Source organism: Pelobates fuscus, chromosome 5 (assembly GCF_036172605.1).
Source record: "Pelobates fuscus isolate aPelFus1 chromosome 5, aPelFus1.pri, whole genome shotgun sequence".
NCBI lineage: Eukaryota > Metazoa > Chordata > Amphibia > Anura > Pelobatidae > Pelobates > Pelobates fuscus.
In genome coordinates, this window is record NC_086321.1 from 209,175,362 (window position 1) to 209,195,310 (window position 19,949).

The 19,949-nt window shown below is 39.0% G+C and overlaps 1 protein-coding gene across 2 annotated transcripts in view; it reads left to right on the top strand.

Moving 5' to 3' along the window:
- GKAP1 (G kinase anchoring protein 1) overlaps window positions 1-19,949 on the top strand; it is a 66,124-nt gene that overhangs the window by 17,336 nt on the left and 28,839 nt on the right. For both annotated transcript variants that reach the window (XM_063455000.1, XM_063454999.1), the window contains exon 4: window positions 16,024-16,164. In XM_063455000.1, the coding sequence (XP_063311070.1) occupies window positions 16,024-16,164 (141 nt within the window). The remainder of the gene's footprint in view (window positions 1-16,023; window positions 16,165-19,949) is intronic.

The following is a 19,949-nucleotide window of genomic DNA, read 5'->3' on the forward strand; positions in this document are numbered from 1 at the left end:
AATCTGATCTCAACAATTAGTGTTCTTACTTCTCTATCTCGAATGCTGTTGGTATATACTTAAAATTCAACAGTCAGGATAATATAGTACTGCAGTTTATTGTCACTTTCCACAATATATATACAAGGTTGTGCTCCCCCACGAAAATAAATCCTACTCCAACTTGGAGACTTACTAAACAACAGTATTGCTAACTATCCAACTGGCCAGCTAAGCTAGTTCCCAGTTTTAAACAAAATGAAATACACCACTTTTAGCAGGTTTCACACAGTACCTTTTGTCGGTTTCGGTGATACTTCAATTTTGATAGTTATGGCTCGCTTCAGGTATGATGTGGACCTTTACCGACAAAAGGTCACTCCGGGTCATTCTAAGCTTAGCGTGTCTTTATGCAATCTATAGCTATATACGGAGTAGACCTTTCCGTTTCCAAATTACTTATAAATACTGTTTTCTTTAACCATTCTAGATGATATTTTTGATTTATCACTAAAATAATTCAGTGTCTGCAGACCCGAAAAGGCACTGTAAAAATATTGTAATAAATGAAACAATGACTCAAATAAATATAAGATAAAAGTGTATTGGATGAATGTAACAGAATGCAAAAATAGTCAGTAAATAATTAATCTTACCAAAGTTTAGTGGCTTACAGCATGTATGATGTCCGTGTGCAAGTGAGAATTTGAATGTATGCCTGAGTGAATGAATGTTAAGGAATGACAACGTCCTATCCTTTCTCCTTCAGTTAAATAGGCATTTTGTCCTCTATAAAAGCAGCCCCCACCTGTGTGATTTTCCCAAAAAGGTTTTCTAACTTGTTACATGATGTAATGTATTGCATATCTAAGTTTGGGATATTCCCTAAATGGCTCTTGCCTGTAATTAGCTTACGAAGTGTTTTTGTATACATTTAACTGACAGCACATGTGTTTGTTCTAATTTAACTTTAACCTTGTGGAAATGTCATTGAAAGTGTAACGTTTTTCAAATCTAAGCAAAAGGGCCTGCAATATTTCATACACCTATTGTACATTAGTATTAAATATATATACATATATATTGCAAACTGCACATTAAATAATGATCCATACTCCACACTCCCCCACTTGTTTTTCTTCTATGACAAAACCAAAAAGAAAAAACAAGAGAAAAACTGAAAAATCTAAAACAAAACAACACTTGTGCCAAAGAGAAGAAAAAGAGAGAAAGAGAGAAAAATAAATTGCATACAAGTGGTACCAGCAGAAACACAGGAATAAGAAATATAACACAGAGTGACGTAGTAAACTGTGTTAAAGCTACATTAAAGTTCTTTAGAGATTTTGATTGAAGAAGTCAAATACCAGTATCAAATTTGGAAGTCCAAAAGAAGGAATATCAGTAACATAGCAAGAAATATAGTTCATGGAGAGTTCAGAATTAGAGTCCAGGTCGCAGAATGAAATAGCAATTTGCAGCATGAGATTCACCCATAAAATAGCAACAATAGACATTCACAGCAACCAAACAGGAAGTTTGAGAAGTAGGATAACCATGATAGCTCCTCAACTCCTTAGGTATATGCAAAGTTTAGGAAATCTTCGTCAGAGGTAGTATGCAAAGTCTTCATCCTAGTACCGATCGTACCCATAGACAGTAGAGCAGTCAGTAGGAATTCTTCTTAGAAATAGAAATTCTTCACAGATAAGTGTAATAAAAGCAGCTGGATGTACGTTGACAGAGAAAGTTACTGATAATAGAGTGTAGCTGGTAAACCTGTCATCAGAATGTACCACTTAGTATTTAACTTAAAGATACAGAAACGCCCAAGTGCTGTTTAAAAATAAAGTAAGGAACCAGTCATGACATAGAAGAAAAGCAAAATGGAGATCTAAAAGAAAACAAAAATAATGTAAGATCATGGACACAGAATACAATCCAAAATTAACGAGGAGTGGGAAGCTGAGAGGGATCCAAAGATACAGAATAACCATTTAGTGTATATAATGGGAGAAGACGTTTATGCTTAGACTCTAAGTCCTCCAATACAGCCACCTTTTTACACAGATTACGATGTAAACGTTTGAAATAGCAACCACTGATACAGATGAATAAAAATAAAATCAGTTGTAAGAGAGAAATAACTACAACAGGATGCAACATTATATTAAAAAAATGTGTAGCAGTATTACTGTATCCCAAAACAGATTCCCACCATGAGGTCTGACCATCTTGTTTAACAGCAGCAGAGACCTGTTGAAGAATCCCTTGTTTATGTGTGACAGTAATTTGAGCTTGGTGCGAAACACTCTTTAATGAATTAAGCAATGTCGTAATTGATGTTGAGTCAGTTAACCATTTTTTCATCTCAGAACCCATACCTAAGGGCAAATCTGACATGGAAAAATCAACAATACGTTCCCATGATAAATCCAAACTTATGTTAGTAAGTTGAGGCATAGTGAAGTTCCATACTGAAGAAGCAATATAAGACACAGGAATGGAATTACACCACGTGCCAGGCAATAAGTGAGTGCTGAGAAGGGATTCATCCATTGTTTTAAAAATAATTTGATCAGGCTGAAATAAGTGAAAACAAACACGATCTAACCCCAAGTAGTAGACAGGATTTGTAACATTAAATTGACCATGAAAACTACATTCATCCTGATGAACCCAACATGTTTCAGTAGTAGTTTTATATTGGGATGGAGAACATATATAAGAATTAGCATTCGAGTGACACAAGGAAATGTCTACAAGGGTCCAGTTGGAACTATCCGTACCCTGGGCTACCCATTGATGTGAAAGTTCAGGCAACAATAATGAACCATTAGACGGTAGGCCAATTGTAGCTAAACGATAAATAATAGCATCTTTGCCTGCCCATGGTATTAATGTTTGAATGGCACATCTTTCAAGTGAGCAGTCAGATAGAAGAACTTCCCACCACAAAAGATGAGTCATCGCAAAATCAGTCACAGATTTTGAAGCAGCAAGACTCAACGAAGCAGGCCATCTACCTGACCATAAACTTTGCAACTGAAGTTTAAGATCGGCAGACAGATCAGCCTGAACCTGTGAACATAGCATTGCCCATGCAGTATCATGCGTAACATTGTAAACTGAGTCGACCAGAGTGTGAAACTTATCAGAAATAATCTCAGTTGTATCTACCATAACATGAGTTTGATGCCGTTGAAGCTTAACAATATTAGTATTAATACCATATTGGGTATCCAGACCTGTAGAAGTATGAGAGGCTAAAGAAGCAAGTTTATATCTTAGAATTTCTGAATTAATTTGTGCAGCTGATCCCATGACACTACCATATGTACCTAACCCAGTAGCTAAAATATCTCGTCTAGGGCGATGGTGTGATCGAAGTGATACATTATATAACATGCTTTCATGAAACCACCACTGAAAAGCTCTTTCCTGTACTGATACGAATGGCGTACAATTGGAATATTGTGTGGAAACCAACCATTTATTTAATTGTAAGTGCCAGGTAACCAAACGATATGAAACATCATATGCTACTTGTGTAGCAGAGTCTAAACGAACTTGAATAGGGTCACCTTCCTTAAATGGAGGTGTGGTAGATTCTGGTATAGGAGTAGAGGGAGATACAGAAGCTATAGGAGTAGAAGGTTGAGCTATTTCATCAATTCTAACTATAAACTGTGGAATACCATTGTCTGTACATTGCCATTCACCTACAGAATCAGAGGGGTTGGAAGTATCAACCAAAATAGTCGCAGGCATTGCAACCGAAGTAGAGTACTGGACTTCTGGACTTCCACAGGTATTAATATTATCCATGTTAGCCATAGGGCGGCGGTTAGAATTATGAAAAATGCCAGAAGTAGTGGATTGCAAATCAATACTGCATATCAAACAAATATTTTTATCAAGATGCGGAAGTGCACCATATTCTGGAATCAGAAGATGTGTTTTATTAATAAACCATAGCTGAGCATAGTCAAATTTTGGAACACTTGCAATAAAAAGTGCAACAAATTGTGGGGATGCAGAACTATGAGAAATATGATATATGGGACGGTTAGATTTAACACTATTACGCTGAAAGTTAGACAATAAGGAAAAGATAAGGTCAATGCTGGTAGTAGGGTGTGAGACTAAATATATAGGTTTAAAAGGAGCAAGTACTTCAGAAGAAGTGACAAGACGCTTCTGCAGATTATGATTATCTGGATGCCAAATGTTAGTAAAGGTATAGAGCAAACATATCACTGTAACGCATCCCATCAAGCAACATGTCCAAGATGCCATAGTCTAATTTGTAGGTTATGAAAACCAATAAAATAATTAGTTATGATCAAACTGTAAGTTACGGACACCAAACTTCAAATATAACATGAAAAATGTGGATAAGGAGATTATTACACAACGTTACTATTTATTATTAGTAAATACATAAAAGTATCACACTATGCTAGGAAAACATGCAACACATGCAGAAAGTAGTCTAGCCAAAGCTAGTTTTGTACATCCGGTAGGACTGTTTTTATTTTTCTTTGTCCATATGAAGATTAGATGTAAAGGCGCCGATCATTCATAATGAACAGTAGAGTCTGGAACAGCCGTTCTAGAGTCTCAGTCCCTTTGTACACTTTCTGAAAAACAAAGTAAATATAGAATAACAAACACAGGGCTTTAAGAGCCCTTAAACAATTTAAGCTGCATTGCATGCTTGTAGACATTTAAACCATCTGATTTTTGAATAAGATAAACTGAGGGTCCCACTTTGTCCACAATAAGATATGGACCTTCCCAGCAATCTTTAGGAAATTTCCTAGGGTTTTTCTGTCCTTGTTTAAGCATGCACACAGAATCTCCCACTTGGTATTCAGTGAGGTCAGATTTTTTATCAAAATCACTTTTACTTTTTAAGGCAGACACCGCATCTGTGTGCAGCGCCTGTCCTTGTACAGTGGTGAGCCATAGAGAATGTTCTTTGGCCCATTCTTCATTGCATAGTGCTACCGAGGTAGATAAATCCATAGGAAGCAAAAGGCGTTCCCAGGAAGGCATACTGCGTCCAAAAAGAACTTCATAAGGAGACATCTGAATATGCCTGTTAACTCTAGATCTCATTCGAGCAAGGACAAAAGGCAGTAAAATATCCCAATTTTTACCATTGGCATTACAGATTTTGCTAAGTTCCTTTTTTATCTGGCCATTCATCCTTTCAACCATGCCTCCGCTTTGAGGGTGATAAGCAATATGGAAATCCCAAGGGAGATCTAACCAACTTGTGATCTCTTTCAGGATAGTATTGACAAATTCACCGCCATTATCTGAATCCATTTGTTTTGGAATCCCAAAGTGACAGAAAACATTTTGCACTAGGATTTTGGCAGTTGTGCCAGCTGTTTTGTTAGGGGTAGCAAAAGCTTCAATCCATCGACTAAACGAGTCAATGACAACCAATATGTAACGATTTTTACGGGCTGTCAATGGCAGTTTACCTACATAGTCAACCTGCAGTCTGTCCCAAGGTCCAGTAGGAGCATGTCGCATTAGTGCTCCACGTGTTAGTTGTCTTGCTGGGTCTTGGTGTGCACAAACAATACATCTGTCAATGTGATCTTGAATATCTCTTCTCATAGTAGGCCACCATCCCAGTTTAGACATCCTATCCATACATTCTTGTAATTTGGGATGTCCCCCTGCAATGGAACCATGTACCCATGCTAGCAAACATTTTACCAAATGAGAGGGAATAACCCAGACAGGACCATGTTCAGTGTCTTTGACTAAAATGTCATGCAGAATGTACAATTTTTCTTTACCTAACTTAGGTGCAGGGTCATCAAAAAGAGGAGCGAGTACTAAATCGTACTCTTGATGTTCTCTAAGTACAGACCATTGTGTGCTATCATCGTCAGGGGCATACAACTGTACTGGTGCAAGTGGTGTATGATACAATGCATCTTCCTCTTCCCATAGTGGAATATCAGGAAGACATGCAGCCTCTTTTGCAAATTTATCTGCAAGACTATTCCCGTATGCCAATGGGCCCTTAGATCTATGTGCCTTTACCTTGGTGAGTTTGATAAAGCCTATATGATCTTTAGACAAATCCTGTATGCGTTCCCATAAGCCTTTGTGCTGTACTATACTGCCATCAGTGGACTGCCATTTATTGTTGACCCAAAATGTAAGAAGAATCAAAGCACCTCTGAAAACATACATAGAGTCAGTGACTACAAAGTGTGTACCACCTTTCCCAATTTTGTCTCTGATCAAAGTCAGTAGTGCAGCTAATTCAGCAAACTGTGCTCCTGCCCTTTTACAAGCATACTGAAACATATCAAGAATTGTTCTACCTTCAAGAAGTACACCTGCAAAACCTGTCATGCGCTTACCATCGATGACTGATGAACTAGCATCAATGTACCAAACAGGGTTATTTCCCACATCAGCAGGGCTGCCTTCTTTAAAAACAGAATGTGCTTTAGGAGCAAGCATAGGATGACATACATGATCCTGACCTTGAATAAGAACACCCAACACATGTACAGAAGGTTCCTTTAATGGTTCCACTGTAATGTGTTCAGTGAGCAGCGTAGTCATCCATCTCACCACACGTTCATTCCGAATGTCACTTAAAGCCAAATTATGTTTTTTCAGCAAAAGCAGGGGATTATGATGTGAACGAATCACAATGTGCTGACCGCTGAGAAGATATCTCAGTCTTTGTATGGTCCAGTATGTAGCTAGGGCAATTTTCTCACAAGGACCAAATTTCAATTCAGGTGGTGTCATTTTGCGACTCAAGTATGCAATAGGGGCTAGTATATCACCATGGTATTGGGCCACTACTGCACCAAGTGTTGTATCAGACACACTAGAGTATAAATAAAATGGTTTGTCTGATGCTGGAGTGCCCAAAACGGGTGCACTAGCTAATGCAGATTTGAGAGACGAAAATGTCTGTGTGTGAGAATCATTCCATTCAAATTTGTTTTGTTTCAGTAGGTCATATAATGGTTTTGCAAGCAAAGCATAATTAGCAACAAATTCTCTGCAGAATCCGGTAAGCCCAAGAAACTGCTGTAAAGATTTCACATCTACTGGTCTTGGTAGGGAGAGAATATGTTTAACCCTATCCTCAAGAATACTTCTGCCTGTTGGACTAAGTTCCAATCCAAGGTAATTAACCTTCTGTTGGACCAGCTGACACTTGTCAGGGTTAAGTTTCAAGCCATGCTTTCTAAGGCAGTCCAAAACCTTTTTTAACAGATGAATGTTGCTTTCTCGGGTATCATTTGCGATTAACAAGTCATCAACATACTGAACAACTTTGTTATGCAAATTATGAGACTTTAGAGCTTGTGCTAACATGCTGTGAAAAATTGCAGGGCTATCACAGTAACCTTGAGGAAGAACTGTCCAGCAATACTGTTTAGATTGAAAAGAAAATGCAGTACGATACTGAGTTTCAGGAGTGACTTGTACACTATAAAACCCATTTGCAAGATCCAACACGGTATAATACTGCATTTCAGGAGTTAATTTAGCAATCAGTTCAGGGTAAGAGGCCACAACAGGTGCTGTTCTAAAAACTGTCTCATTTAGTCGTCTGTAGTCAATGGTTAAACGCCAAGTGTTGTCTTTTTTACGAATAGGCCACACAGGACTCGATCCTGCAGTTTGGCATGGTCGAATTAACCCTCTCAGTAGCAATTGGTCAATGATAACCTCTAAATCTTTTTCTGCCTCACGTGGAATTGGATACTGTTTAACATATGGGTGGTGTGAACCATCCAAAGAAACCATTAATTGTGATTTACCACAATCCAGACTATCTTTAGCCCATACATCGGCATATTCATGCCACCAAGATTCTGTATCCACAGGAGGAGCAGGAGGGTGTTTGATTTTAATACCCTTTACGGCCCCAACATCCTCATGTGGATAGACAACATGCACAGGAGGCAAATCGGAGTCTAAACCGATCAGAGCATGCTCAGAAGGGCTAGGACTCTCCACAATATTCCAAAGCATGTGATTTATTAAATCAATGATAAACCCAAACTTTACAATATCCGGAGCTCCCAACAGAGATAACGCATCTTTTTCCAAAAACACATCAGAACGTATAGTCTTAGAGCCAATCGTCAATGTCCTAGGTTCAACATACACTGTTTTTGGCATTCCAGTAACCCCCACAATGCAAGCAGTAGTAAATTTGTCAGTTTTAGGTGTACCAGATATTAGTGTAGCAGCTGCCCCTGTATCGATTAGAGTGTTAATTTTCTCCCCATCTACCAACATAGTACACATTGGTCGTCCCCATTTATCTAGATTCAGAGGCCAGTCGAGACAAAGAGGAGAGGAGAAAACACATCCCTAGCAGGAGGACAGGGGGGGAAGGGAAGGTGTTAGAGCTGCAACAGGCGTTAAATTAGCTTGCTCTACTTGTTTTCTAAGTAGCTCAACAGAATGTTGTAACGCTTTCTGAGAGGCAATAATATCCCTCAAGGGAATCCACTCACCATCTTTTCCTATGCCACGTCTTGTAGTATTAAATCTACCTCTAAAGCCACCCCGTCCACGGTACTGTGGACCTTCAGTCTGCCAAGTATTAGAGGCATTATTTAATTGCTGTCCATCTCTCCAAGATCTTTGAGCCTGATATGTTATTTCAGAAATCGGAGAGGGTTTAAAACATCTATCCATTTCAATTTGCAAACGGTCAAGCCATGAATTAAAGTCCACATTCCTCATGTCACCGTAACAGATGGTCATAACATGAGAAATGTTACTTGGTACAAGAGTGAAAATTAACTCCCGCACTGCTGGATCCAATTTAAGGTCAGCTTGTATTTCAGAACGTTTTTCTGAAGAAGTAGCCCCATTAGCAAGAGCAGCTAGGAAAACAATTACTCTGTTAGCAGTTTCTGTGATTGACTCATTAGGAAGTGAGATAAAAGCTTTGTTAATCTGGAACGGACTAGACAAATGAAATAGCTTATGGCAACACCGTTCTAACAGCTGAGGAAAGGTTTGTGCAAAACCTTCTATAACAGCTGAACAGGATCCCAGACCTTTTAGAAAAATCTCTATTAATTGTGAATCCGAAGAACCCCAGCGAAGGAGTTTTCCGATCCAATGTGTAAATCTATTGAAATCCTCAACAGTACCCTTATTCACTGGAGCTTGTCCGATCTCAGATAAAACAGCTCTGGCTTCCGTAGCTTTAATAGATGTAGTAGGGGACATGTGTACGTTAACGGGATCAGAAATCACAACATGTCGTTTAGATTTAGCCTCGTTAAGGTCACTTTGCAGCTGTTTGTTAGTAGACTTAAGGTCTTGCGTAGTATCATGCAATATGCTAGCAGTTTTTTCCTGTTTTCTAGTAGTAGCCTTAAGTTTGTCATTTACACGTTGTAACTCGTCATTGTCAAGCCTAAAACGTTCAAGGTTAGTTTTAGTCTCAGTTAATAGTCGTGCAGCCTCAGACAACTCTGCTTCTAAGTTTCGTCTCTGCTGGTTTTCTTGCGAAAACGATTGTTTTACATTATGTAAAGTCATTTCCATATCATTATATTCTTTTTCTATTCTAGCATGATGTGCAGAAATTTCCTTCAATTTGTCATCTGATAACACTTCGTTAGCCTCTAATTGAGGACCACGTGTTATAGGATTACAAGGAACAAGATCAGTTTTAGAATGTTCAATTGGCAATTCTGGATACAAATGTGTATACGTGGGAGGAGCAGTGGGGACAGAAGTTACTTGTGAAGGAAACTCAATATTTTCATTTTTATGCTCCATCCATATTGCATTGTCGTCTTCATTAATTAAAGCAGAAGGAAGATCGACTGACAAGGTGGCAATCTGATACCATTTGTTTTCATGAGCAACAGGGGATTTTTTAAATATAGCACTTCCCCGTGCTTTACCTCCTAGTTTTAAAGAAGGAGAGTGCTTAGTACGCAGGCATTGTAAGGTGTCTACAGCTTGATCAAGAATTATATTTTTGGATTCTAACTTATGAACTTTATCTTGTAAGAATCCAGCAGTGTGAGCTGCATTTTGTGCCTGGGTGCGGTAATCTTCTATTTGTACATGCAGCGTATTAATAAGAGAAGCTTGCAGATTAAAACTAACTTGCAACTGTTCAATCATTTGAAGGGACATTAATAGCATATCTAGTAAAGCTTGCAAACTTCTACCCTTTTTTACTTTGTCATCTTTAAGCTGCATTAATGAGGGTAATACTTGAAAAATGTCCTCTAGAAACAGTGCATCACTTATATTTTCGCCCAACTTAAATGGACCTCCATATTTTTTAATCCAACATTTTATAAATTCTTGAAACACAGAAGGGAAAGAAAACAAAACAGGGGAATCAACGGATCTGTGTTCAGCATTTAAATCAATAGGGTCACTTGAACTAGTTTCAAGATTACCTATCCTATTTGGAAACTTAAAGAAAGACATACTTACAAAACGAGAATCCTCCCGGCAACTGAGTACACCGTGTTCTCCACTGCAAAAGACACGACTAAACCTCCCAAGGACGAGGCCCCCAGAATGTCGGTTTCGGTGATACTTCAATTTTGATAGTTATGGCTCGCTTCAGGTATGATGTGGACCTTTACCGACAAAAGGTCACTCCGGGTCATTCTAAGCTTAGCGTGTCTTTATGCAATCTATAGCTATATACGGAGTAGACCTTTCCGTTTCCAAATTACTTATAAATACTGTTTTCTTTAACCATTCTAGATGATATTTTTGATTTATCACTAAAATAATTCAGTGTCTGCAGACCCGAAAAGGCACTGTAAAAATATTGTAATAAATGAAACAATGACTCAAATAAATATAAGATAAAAGTGTATTGGATGAATGTAACAGAATGCAAAAATAGTCAGTAAATAATTAATCTTACCAAAGTTTAGTGGCTTACAGCATGTATGATGTCCGTGTGCAAGTGAGAATTTGAATGTATGCCTGAGTGAATGAATGTTAAGGAATGACAACGTCCTATCCTTTCTCCTTCAGTTAAATAGGCATTTTGTCCTCTATAAAAGCAGCCCCCACCTGTGTGATTTTCCCAAAAAGGTTTTCTAACTTGTTACATGATGTAATGTATTGCATATCTAAGTTTGGGATATTCCCTAAATGGCTCTTGCCTGTAATTAGCTTACGAAGTGTTTTTGTATACATTTAACTGACAGCACATGTGTTTGTTCTAATTTAACTTTAACCTTGTGGAAATGTCATTGAAAGTGTAACGTTTTTCAAATCTAAGCAAAAGGGCCTGCAATATTTCATACACCTATTGTACATTAGTATTAAATATATATACATATATATTGCAAACTGCACATTAAATAATGATCCATACTCCACACCTTTTTCTCAGAGTCTCAGGCTTAACTGCCTCCTCTCTCCCAGCTGTTAGATTCTCCCATGTCTTCAGAGGCTAACCTTTTAAAACCATAGTGCTGGTTAATTACATTCACCTGGTTGATAACATTCAAGGGGTGAATATATAAATAGTGTGTGTGTGTGTGTGTGTGTATATATATATATGTATATATATATATATAACAAACATTCTGCTTACTATCTTTATTAATCAGTTCTATACACACACAAAAAACATTGCTTTTGGTACAAAAATCTGAGCTGTTAGCAAAACAGTGCAGTCAGGTAGTGAGATCTGTATTACTTCAAGACTGAGGCATTTATGTTAAATTCTTTCTAAGAGCTTTGTAAAAATCAGTATCTTTTTCAGTCAGGTAGTGAGATCTGTTTCAAAGTGTTCAAATATTTTTGCTCCAAGTCTGACTCAAAAATCCTGCTTAAGTTAAGTTCTTTCTAAGCGCTTTATAAAAATCGGCATCCTTTGTAGTCAGAGGCAAGATCTGTAGTTTTTGTTTTTGTTTTTGTTTTTTTCTTCTTCAATAAACAACCATGAATCTGGACAGCTGGCTAAAGCAGGGAACTATTCAGAGAAACATTATTACTAATACTAGTTGTTTTGGCACTTCTAGAAACAGAGAAAGAAGATACAACTAAAAATCCAGAAAACATGCCCAAAATAGTTGAATCTACTGTTCCTCAAATAGCTGAGACAAGGGACAAGTCAAAGAAAAACAGAAAAGCACACCATTCTACCCAATCTTCTTCTCAAACAAAGAAAAGAATATATGATGACAGCTTCTTGTCATTTGGATTCACAAGTGCCAGAAATGAAGATTGTCCTGAAGCACAATATTTACTTTGCAATAAAATATTGACAAACCATTCATTAGCACCTGCTAAATTAGGCTGTCATTTTGAGCAAAACCATGCAGAGTACAAAGATAAAGACATTGACTTTTTATGCGAAAGCTAAAGGAGTATCAGAAGAGTAAACCGTTTATGAGCAAAAAAAATTAAAAATGATCATGAAAAAGCCACAGAGGCTTCTTACAGAGTGAGTTGCCGCATATCACTTGACGGAGAAGCACACACATTTGGGGAATCACTAATAAAACCATGTGCAAACGAAATAGTGTCATGTATTTTAAATGAGAAGTTGAGTAAAAAGATTGAAGCTGTGCCACTTTCCAACAACAGTTTTGTGCCGTATACATGTTCTTGCTTATGACACCCATACTGAACTCTTTTCTCGGCAGCATCAATGTGATGGGTACTGCAATTGGACAAGTCCACAGATGTTGCAGGACTTTCAATTTTGTTGTTTTTGTTAGATATCATTTTGACAAACAGATTAAAGAAGACTTGCTTCTGTGTGAAACTTTGAAAACTCATACCACTGGTGAGAACATCTTTAACTGTATCCAGAAGTTCACGAACACACACCATATAAAGTGGGACAAATGTGTAAATGTGTGCAGTGATGGTGCCAAAGCAATGGTTGGGAAAGTGGCAGGCACTGTGACACGAATAAGAAATGTAGAAAAAAACAGAACCAGTTCTCACTGTGTCCTTCACAGACCTGCACTGGTAGCTAAAAATATTTCAATCTCACTTTAAACTGTGCTTGACGAATCGGTCCAGATTATTAATTTTATAAAAAGTCGACCATTACAGCCACGACTATTTAAAATGATATGTGAAGATATGGGTAGTCACCGCTCTGCTTTTGCATTCAGAAGTTTGTTGGCTATCACGAGGTAAAGTCCTTGTTAAAATGTTTGAATTGCATTAAAAGTCGTTTGCCTATTTCCAGGATCATAAATTTGGATTATCTGAACGATTAACAAACATTTTGTGGTTATCCAAAGTAGCATATCTTGCAGACATATTCACAAAATTAAATGATGTATGTTTATTACTCCAAGGAGAAAACACCAATATTTTTAATGCAAGAGATAAAATATTTTTACTGTCTCGTAAGCTGCAGTTTTGAACCTCATCTGTTGAGCAAAATAATTTGAACTCTTTTCCAACACTTAAGGATTTTCTTGAAGAATCAGAAATTGAACTTGAAGATTAAATTCGCAATGAAAGTGTAGATCATCTTTGCAATTTAATCACATCCATTAATCATTATTTTCCATTCATGAAAACAAGCCAGCCAATTTTTCTGATGTAGATATTGAGAATCTGATCGATCTAACTTCTGACAGTCAACTAACACAAACATTTAAAGAAGTTTCTCTTATTGCGTTTTCGGGTGATTTATGCAAAGAACACCCAGAATTGTCCAAGCAGGCGATCAAAGTTCTGTTGCCATTTACCAGCACGTACTTATGTGAAACTGGATTCTCACTTTACTCTGCAACAAAAACAAAGTATCGAAATCAACTTGATGCAACTGCAGACATTCGAATACAATTGTCAACAATTAAACCAGATATAAAAAGAATTTGCCAGCAAAAGAGAACATTACACTCTGCTCATTGAAAGGTTTCTGCTGCGCTGTGCTGCTCTACGGCACACATTTGTTTGGGGGGTTCCACAGTGTTGCTATACCATATCAAAGGGTTCCACGGGAAAAAATAATTTGGAAACGCTGCTTTAAAGGGAAACTCCAGTGCCAGGAAAACGATCAGTTTTCCTGGCACTGGAGGGTCCCTCTCCCTCCCACCCACCAATCCTCAGTTGCTGAAGGGGTGAAAACCCCTTCAGTGACTTACCAGAGGCAGCGACATGTCCCACGTCGCTGCTTCCTCCTCCCCCGCCGCTCCTCCTTCTGCTTACGTCGGCCGGTGGGCGAGACTGATCTCGCCCGCCGGCCGAGGAGACCTAATGCGCATGCGCGGCAATGCCGCGCATGCGCATTAGCGCACCCCATAGGAAAGCATTGAAAATTAATTTCAATGCTTCCCTATGGGGAATAGAGCGACGCTGGAGGTCCTCACACAGCGTGAGGACGTCCAGCGATGCTCTAGCACAGAAAACCTGTGCTATAGAGCAGGAAGTTCCCTCTAGTGGCTGTATAATAGACAGCCACTAGGGGAGGACTTAACCCTGCAAGGTAATTATTGCAGTTTAAAAAAAACTGCAATAATTACACTTGCAGGGTAAAGGGTAGTGGGAGTTGGCACCCAGACCACTCCAATGAGCAGAAGTGGTCTGGGTGCCTGGAGTGTCCCTTTAAAGGAACACTTTAGGGTCAGGAACACAAACCTGTATTCCTGACCTTACAGTGTTAAAACTACCATTATCTAGCTCCACTGCTCGGCCCCCACCCCCTGAAATATAGAAAAATCTTATTTGTATTCATGTCTGCTGCTGCAGGCTCTGCCCTTGATCGGTCTGCTTGTCGGACATCATCAGAAGTGATTCTCTGAACAAATTACAATTTCCAAGAGGATTGGCTGAGACGATCAAGGAGGCAGATCAGAGGCAGAGACAGCGCAAGTCAAACAGCCCTGGCCAATTGGCATCTACTCATAGAGATTCTTTGACTCATGCAGAGGATGGAGACATTAAATGGCAGTGCTGCACAGTGATGGCCTGTAGAAGTATCTCAAGGCTGTAATGTAAACACTGCCTTTAATATGAAAATGTTTACTGCAAAAAAACTGAAGGAAATTATTATACTCACCAGAACAAATACAATAAGTTTTTAGTTGTTTTGGTGACTATTGTGTCCCGTTAAAAGTTTTTATCTCCTGCTCTGTAAATTTTAATTTAATTGCATACAGGAGCCTCCTGTAGGGTCTAGCAAGCTATTAACAGAACAGGAGTTAAGAATTTACAATAAAGGAAGTCTAAACCTGAGATGATTCTTTGCATGCAACATGCAGAGAGGTATGTCTAGGGCTGTATAAACAAAGTGATTTAACTCCTAAGTGGCAGAGAATTGAGCAGTGAGGCAGGGGCATGATCTTTAAACCAAAACGTCATTAAGCTAAAGTTGTTTTGGTGACTATAGTGTTTTGTCTCTTGCTGTTATTGACTTACTTTTGTTCTGTACCTCAATTCATTTTAATTACTGTGTGAGTTGTTCTTCTGTTTGCATTATTTATCCATTGTACAAAATAATTAAATATCTGTGTTTCTATATTAGTATTTTTTCTCTACCCAGGATAGGACAGGAGCAAGACACAAAAGTAGACCAACTTATTGCAATTTCCAATTTTATAACTAGTCTGCACACTATGCATGCTGTGAGCCTGGATGTGTAGCGCCTAATTCTTTGATAGGGCTTTAAAACTCCAATTTAGATCCTTATTTTGTCTGTTTGACAATTTTGGCAAACCTAGGGAGCAGAGAATGGAAAGAATGCATTGACTAACGTCTTCAGCCAATGATTTCTATTCCGTTCCTTCTAATGTAGAAGGGGAACTGTGTCAGGGATATGTATGTGAAAGATCTGAACTGTTCGCACTCAGAGGACCCAGGCAAGCATTAAACAGCTTGAAAACATTTTGCCGCTTAGCAGTTGGATGGCATCAGAAAACCCATTGCACTATAACAATTATATTGAGTTGTTGTTGTTGTTGTTATTATGCTTCAAGAATCCCAGTTATCAAGTGTTATTTTGATAGCATATATGTATTTTTACTTCTGTATGTATTTTTCTCTTCCTAGCTGAGGAATCTTGCTTTTAAGAAGATTCCCCAGAGATCATCTCAGATCACTGGTATGGTCCAGCAGGAGCAGATGGCAAATAGCTTACCAAAAGATGCTCAAGAAGAAGACTGGCAACAGTGGCGGCAAAGAGATGAGCAGGTATGTTTGTTGTAATCAGAGTGTGAGCAAATGGACAACATGGATCGGTTTTAATAATTATTCAGTCATAATAAAAGTTGTGAAATATATGCAAAAAAAACTGCATAAAATAGTGTAATATTGCTTTAACAGTAATACATCAAATTGTGCGCTAATACACTTGCAAGATTGAAGGTATATAATCCACTCCAGGGTAGCTGCCCAGATCTCTTGGGAGGCCATACACTCCCAATCCTCCTCCAGACTCTTGTGCACCTAAATACTCCCAATCCTCCTCCAGACTCTTGCGCACCTTTTTTCAGTTGCTCTAAATCGAGTTATCAAGTTTAAGCAAAATCCGGCAGTGTATTAAAAGCTTTTTATTGTATCTTTTCCAAAAGAGCTAATATAACAAAAGTCCTTACCTTACATTGATGGCCTAACTTGTTTCTTCCTGTTTAAGGATCTTTTTCAGGGACCATTTAATTATAAAATGCACAAAGAAATATCAACATCCAAACATCCCAAAGCATGATGGTATTCTGTAAATCGGAAGAAACGCTTTGAAAAGGATAGTTTTTTATTTTATGGTACTTTTCCATTCCGAAAGAGTGGATGACCCAGACACGACTGCTTTATAGGCAGTATACAACAATATGGCACACAGTGACATAGCTACTGGAAAACACCCCACAAAAAACAGAGACCAATAAGCAAATGAGAGTAAAAACTAGGCCTTGCCATTGGCGCTTGTATAAAAGTTCATTGTTGAAGAAAATGGAAGTTGTTTAGATCACAAAGTCTGGATAGTGATATGAGTATTTCCCTAAGGTACTTGTGAACCCAAAGCAGAATAAATTCCAAGACTTCACACTGGCTCTGGCCATGGTAAACAAAATGTAAATGTAATATGGACTGACAGTGAGAAATAAATATACCCAATGGGATGAAATAACAGTAGGGCTGCGTCACATACAAGGGAGCGACTTATTAAATGAAACCGAAAAGATATAACTGGTATGTGAGCGCTCCAATTAAGCGCTCCATGGCTCTGGCCATGGTATTCTAAATAATCTAGTCACAAAGCAGCCTGACAATCGAGAACCAATGCGTGTCAAATCTAAAGTCACTTGAAAATGTTGTGATGTCTTAATGTATAGACTTAATGGCCTCATGAAGTTGGCTGACATATTTTGTTATAAAGGAAGAGCTGTTTTCAAAGGCTGTGATATCAAAGACCACTGGCCCATAATCTATAAGGCGGAAAGCATGGGCAGGGCTTTATAATTAAAATTTTGAAAAATGCCCAAGAAGATTACTGGATATACAATAGACCTGAGGTGGGTAGCCTTCCAGAGCCGATAACTCTGCTTAGGATTTTCTGCAGGGCTTGGTTGCTTGCTTAGTGCTAGGTGTTGCTAATCAATGCTGTAATTAGGGGCCCAGTCTGAAATATAAGGGCTGGGGTTAGGGGGAAAAAAAACACCATTATGGTTGGGGAGACATGAAGATATTTAGGTAATGAAAGATGGAAAAAAACAGAGAACATTTGGGTTAAAAAGATATGAAGGATCCGATAGGTGAAAGTCATTAACAGTAACATAAATTTACGACTTAAAGACTATCAGTGAAAGAAGTAACACTAGCTAAACAAATGATTAACAAAACATTCATAAAGAATGAACATAAAATAACATTATCATGCTCAGTAGGAGAAAACCCTACACAGAACTTATGCTGAGAAGGAGTGGAGTATCATTTCCACTTGCTCTACACCCTACACGAGATTCACTAACCTTTTTTTGTAGCTCTCCAACTTGTCTGTTCACTGTTCGAAATGGAGGACCTTCATCAGTGGCGTACACACAAACCATGGGGCCCCGGTGCAAAAATTATCTGTGGGCCTCCCCCCCCCCCCCCTCCCCCTCCCTATCCCCCCTGACAGACACACACACACACACACATACATATATAGACACACAGACACATACATACAAACAGACAGGCACACACACAGACAGACATACACACACACACAAGACACATGCAAAGACACATACATAAAAAAAACAGACAGGCAGACACACAAGACGCACATACATACACACATACACAGACAGGCACACACACATACATACAAAGGCATACATACACAAACAGGCACACATACATACATACATACATACATACATACATACATACATACATACATACATACATACATACATACACACACACACACACACACACAATGTTTAAGTCACCCTCCTGTTTCCTACCTTTAAGGTGCAGGAGGGTGACTTTCCCTGGGGTCCAGTGGTGGCTCAGGTGGATGGGAGTCAGACTTCCCACTCTGACTCCCTGGTCTTCCCCCTGCGCGGCTCCCAGCGTCTGATGTAATCACAGGGGGCCCGGTCGCGCTGTTAAAGCTTCCAGCGCTGATTGGGCCCCCTTACAATCCACATCCATCGGGTGGCCCTGACAGCATGGGCCACCCGATGGACCCCTTGAACGGCGGCCCCGGCGGTTTGCCGCGTGGGCCTGGGCCGCAGAAGATGATGGCGGCGGATACCCTGGAGTGGCGGGCCCGATCGCAGCTGCGACCGCGGTATGTACGCCGCTGACCTCCATCCATCATTCCACCCTTCACCCAGTTGACACCGTTTTTACAATTTTCCTCTTTTATTGATCACATAGGAACATATGGAATGTTTGAAAGCTTATGCGGAATCAATTATGTATACAAGAGACTATTTGAGTATTCTAGTGAATATGTATCTTGAGCAGTGTCTTACTCTGTTTATATATGTGTGTTATTGTGTAACTTCTGTAATGATTTTTTTGGCCCATAACTGTACTTATTGTACACTCCAGGCACCCAGACAACTTCTGCCCGTTTGAGTGGTCAGGGTGCCAACTCCCATCACCCTCAACCCTGCAAGTGTAATTATTGCAGTTTTTATAAACTGCAGTATTTACCTTGCAGGATTAAGTCCTCCTCTAGTGGCTGTCTATAAGACAGCCACTAGAGGGACTTCCGGGTTCTTAAACAACCTTTTGGTAACTTAACCCCTTAACGACCGAGGACGGTTCATTTTTGCGTTGCCGACCGATGACGGTCCTGAACCGTCCTAACGGTCAGATGTACTTACCTGATCGCCGTCGGTCCCGTTGTGGGGAGACTGCCTGCAGCCCAGACAGTCTCCCCATGGCGGATTAGGACCCCTGTGGCCATGTGATCGCTCAACAGGCCTCTCCTCTTTCCTCTCTGTCTCTCTCTATTTAGACTGGTTACCATTAGTTTTTATTTTATTTTAAGTTTGGTGTATTTTTCTATTATAGATAAGTCTGGATTGGAACACCCTTGAAGGTGTTTCCCAGGAGTATAGGGTTGGAACACTAAGGGTGACTACTTGTGGAGGAGTTTACTATATGTGGGGCTATATGAATGTGAGATTATGATCCACACATTCCATTACCCACTACTCTCCACCTAGCCTCTCCACCCATATGAGTGTTTCTATACCCTTAGCCCAAGCATCATTGAGTCATTATTATTTTTCTTTTCTTTTTAGAAGGATTATATACAGTAGGCTACTATTTAGCCACCTATCTCTATTTTTGATGGTGGGTTATTCCTCTTAACTGACCCTATCTATTTAGATTGGTATTTATGTACACATTGTATTATATACCTTAATAAAGTTATTTATTATTTTCTTTCCTGTTAACATTTACTATTGGAATTGGACTGGGTAATTGTCCTCATGGTTGTCTCTTAGTTAGACCACCTTTGGATTTATTTT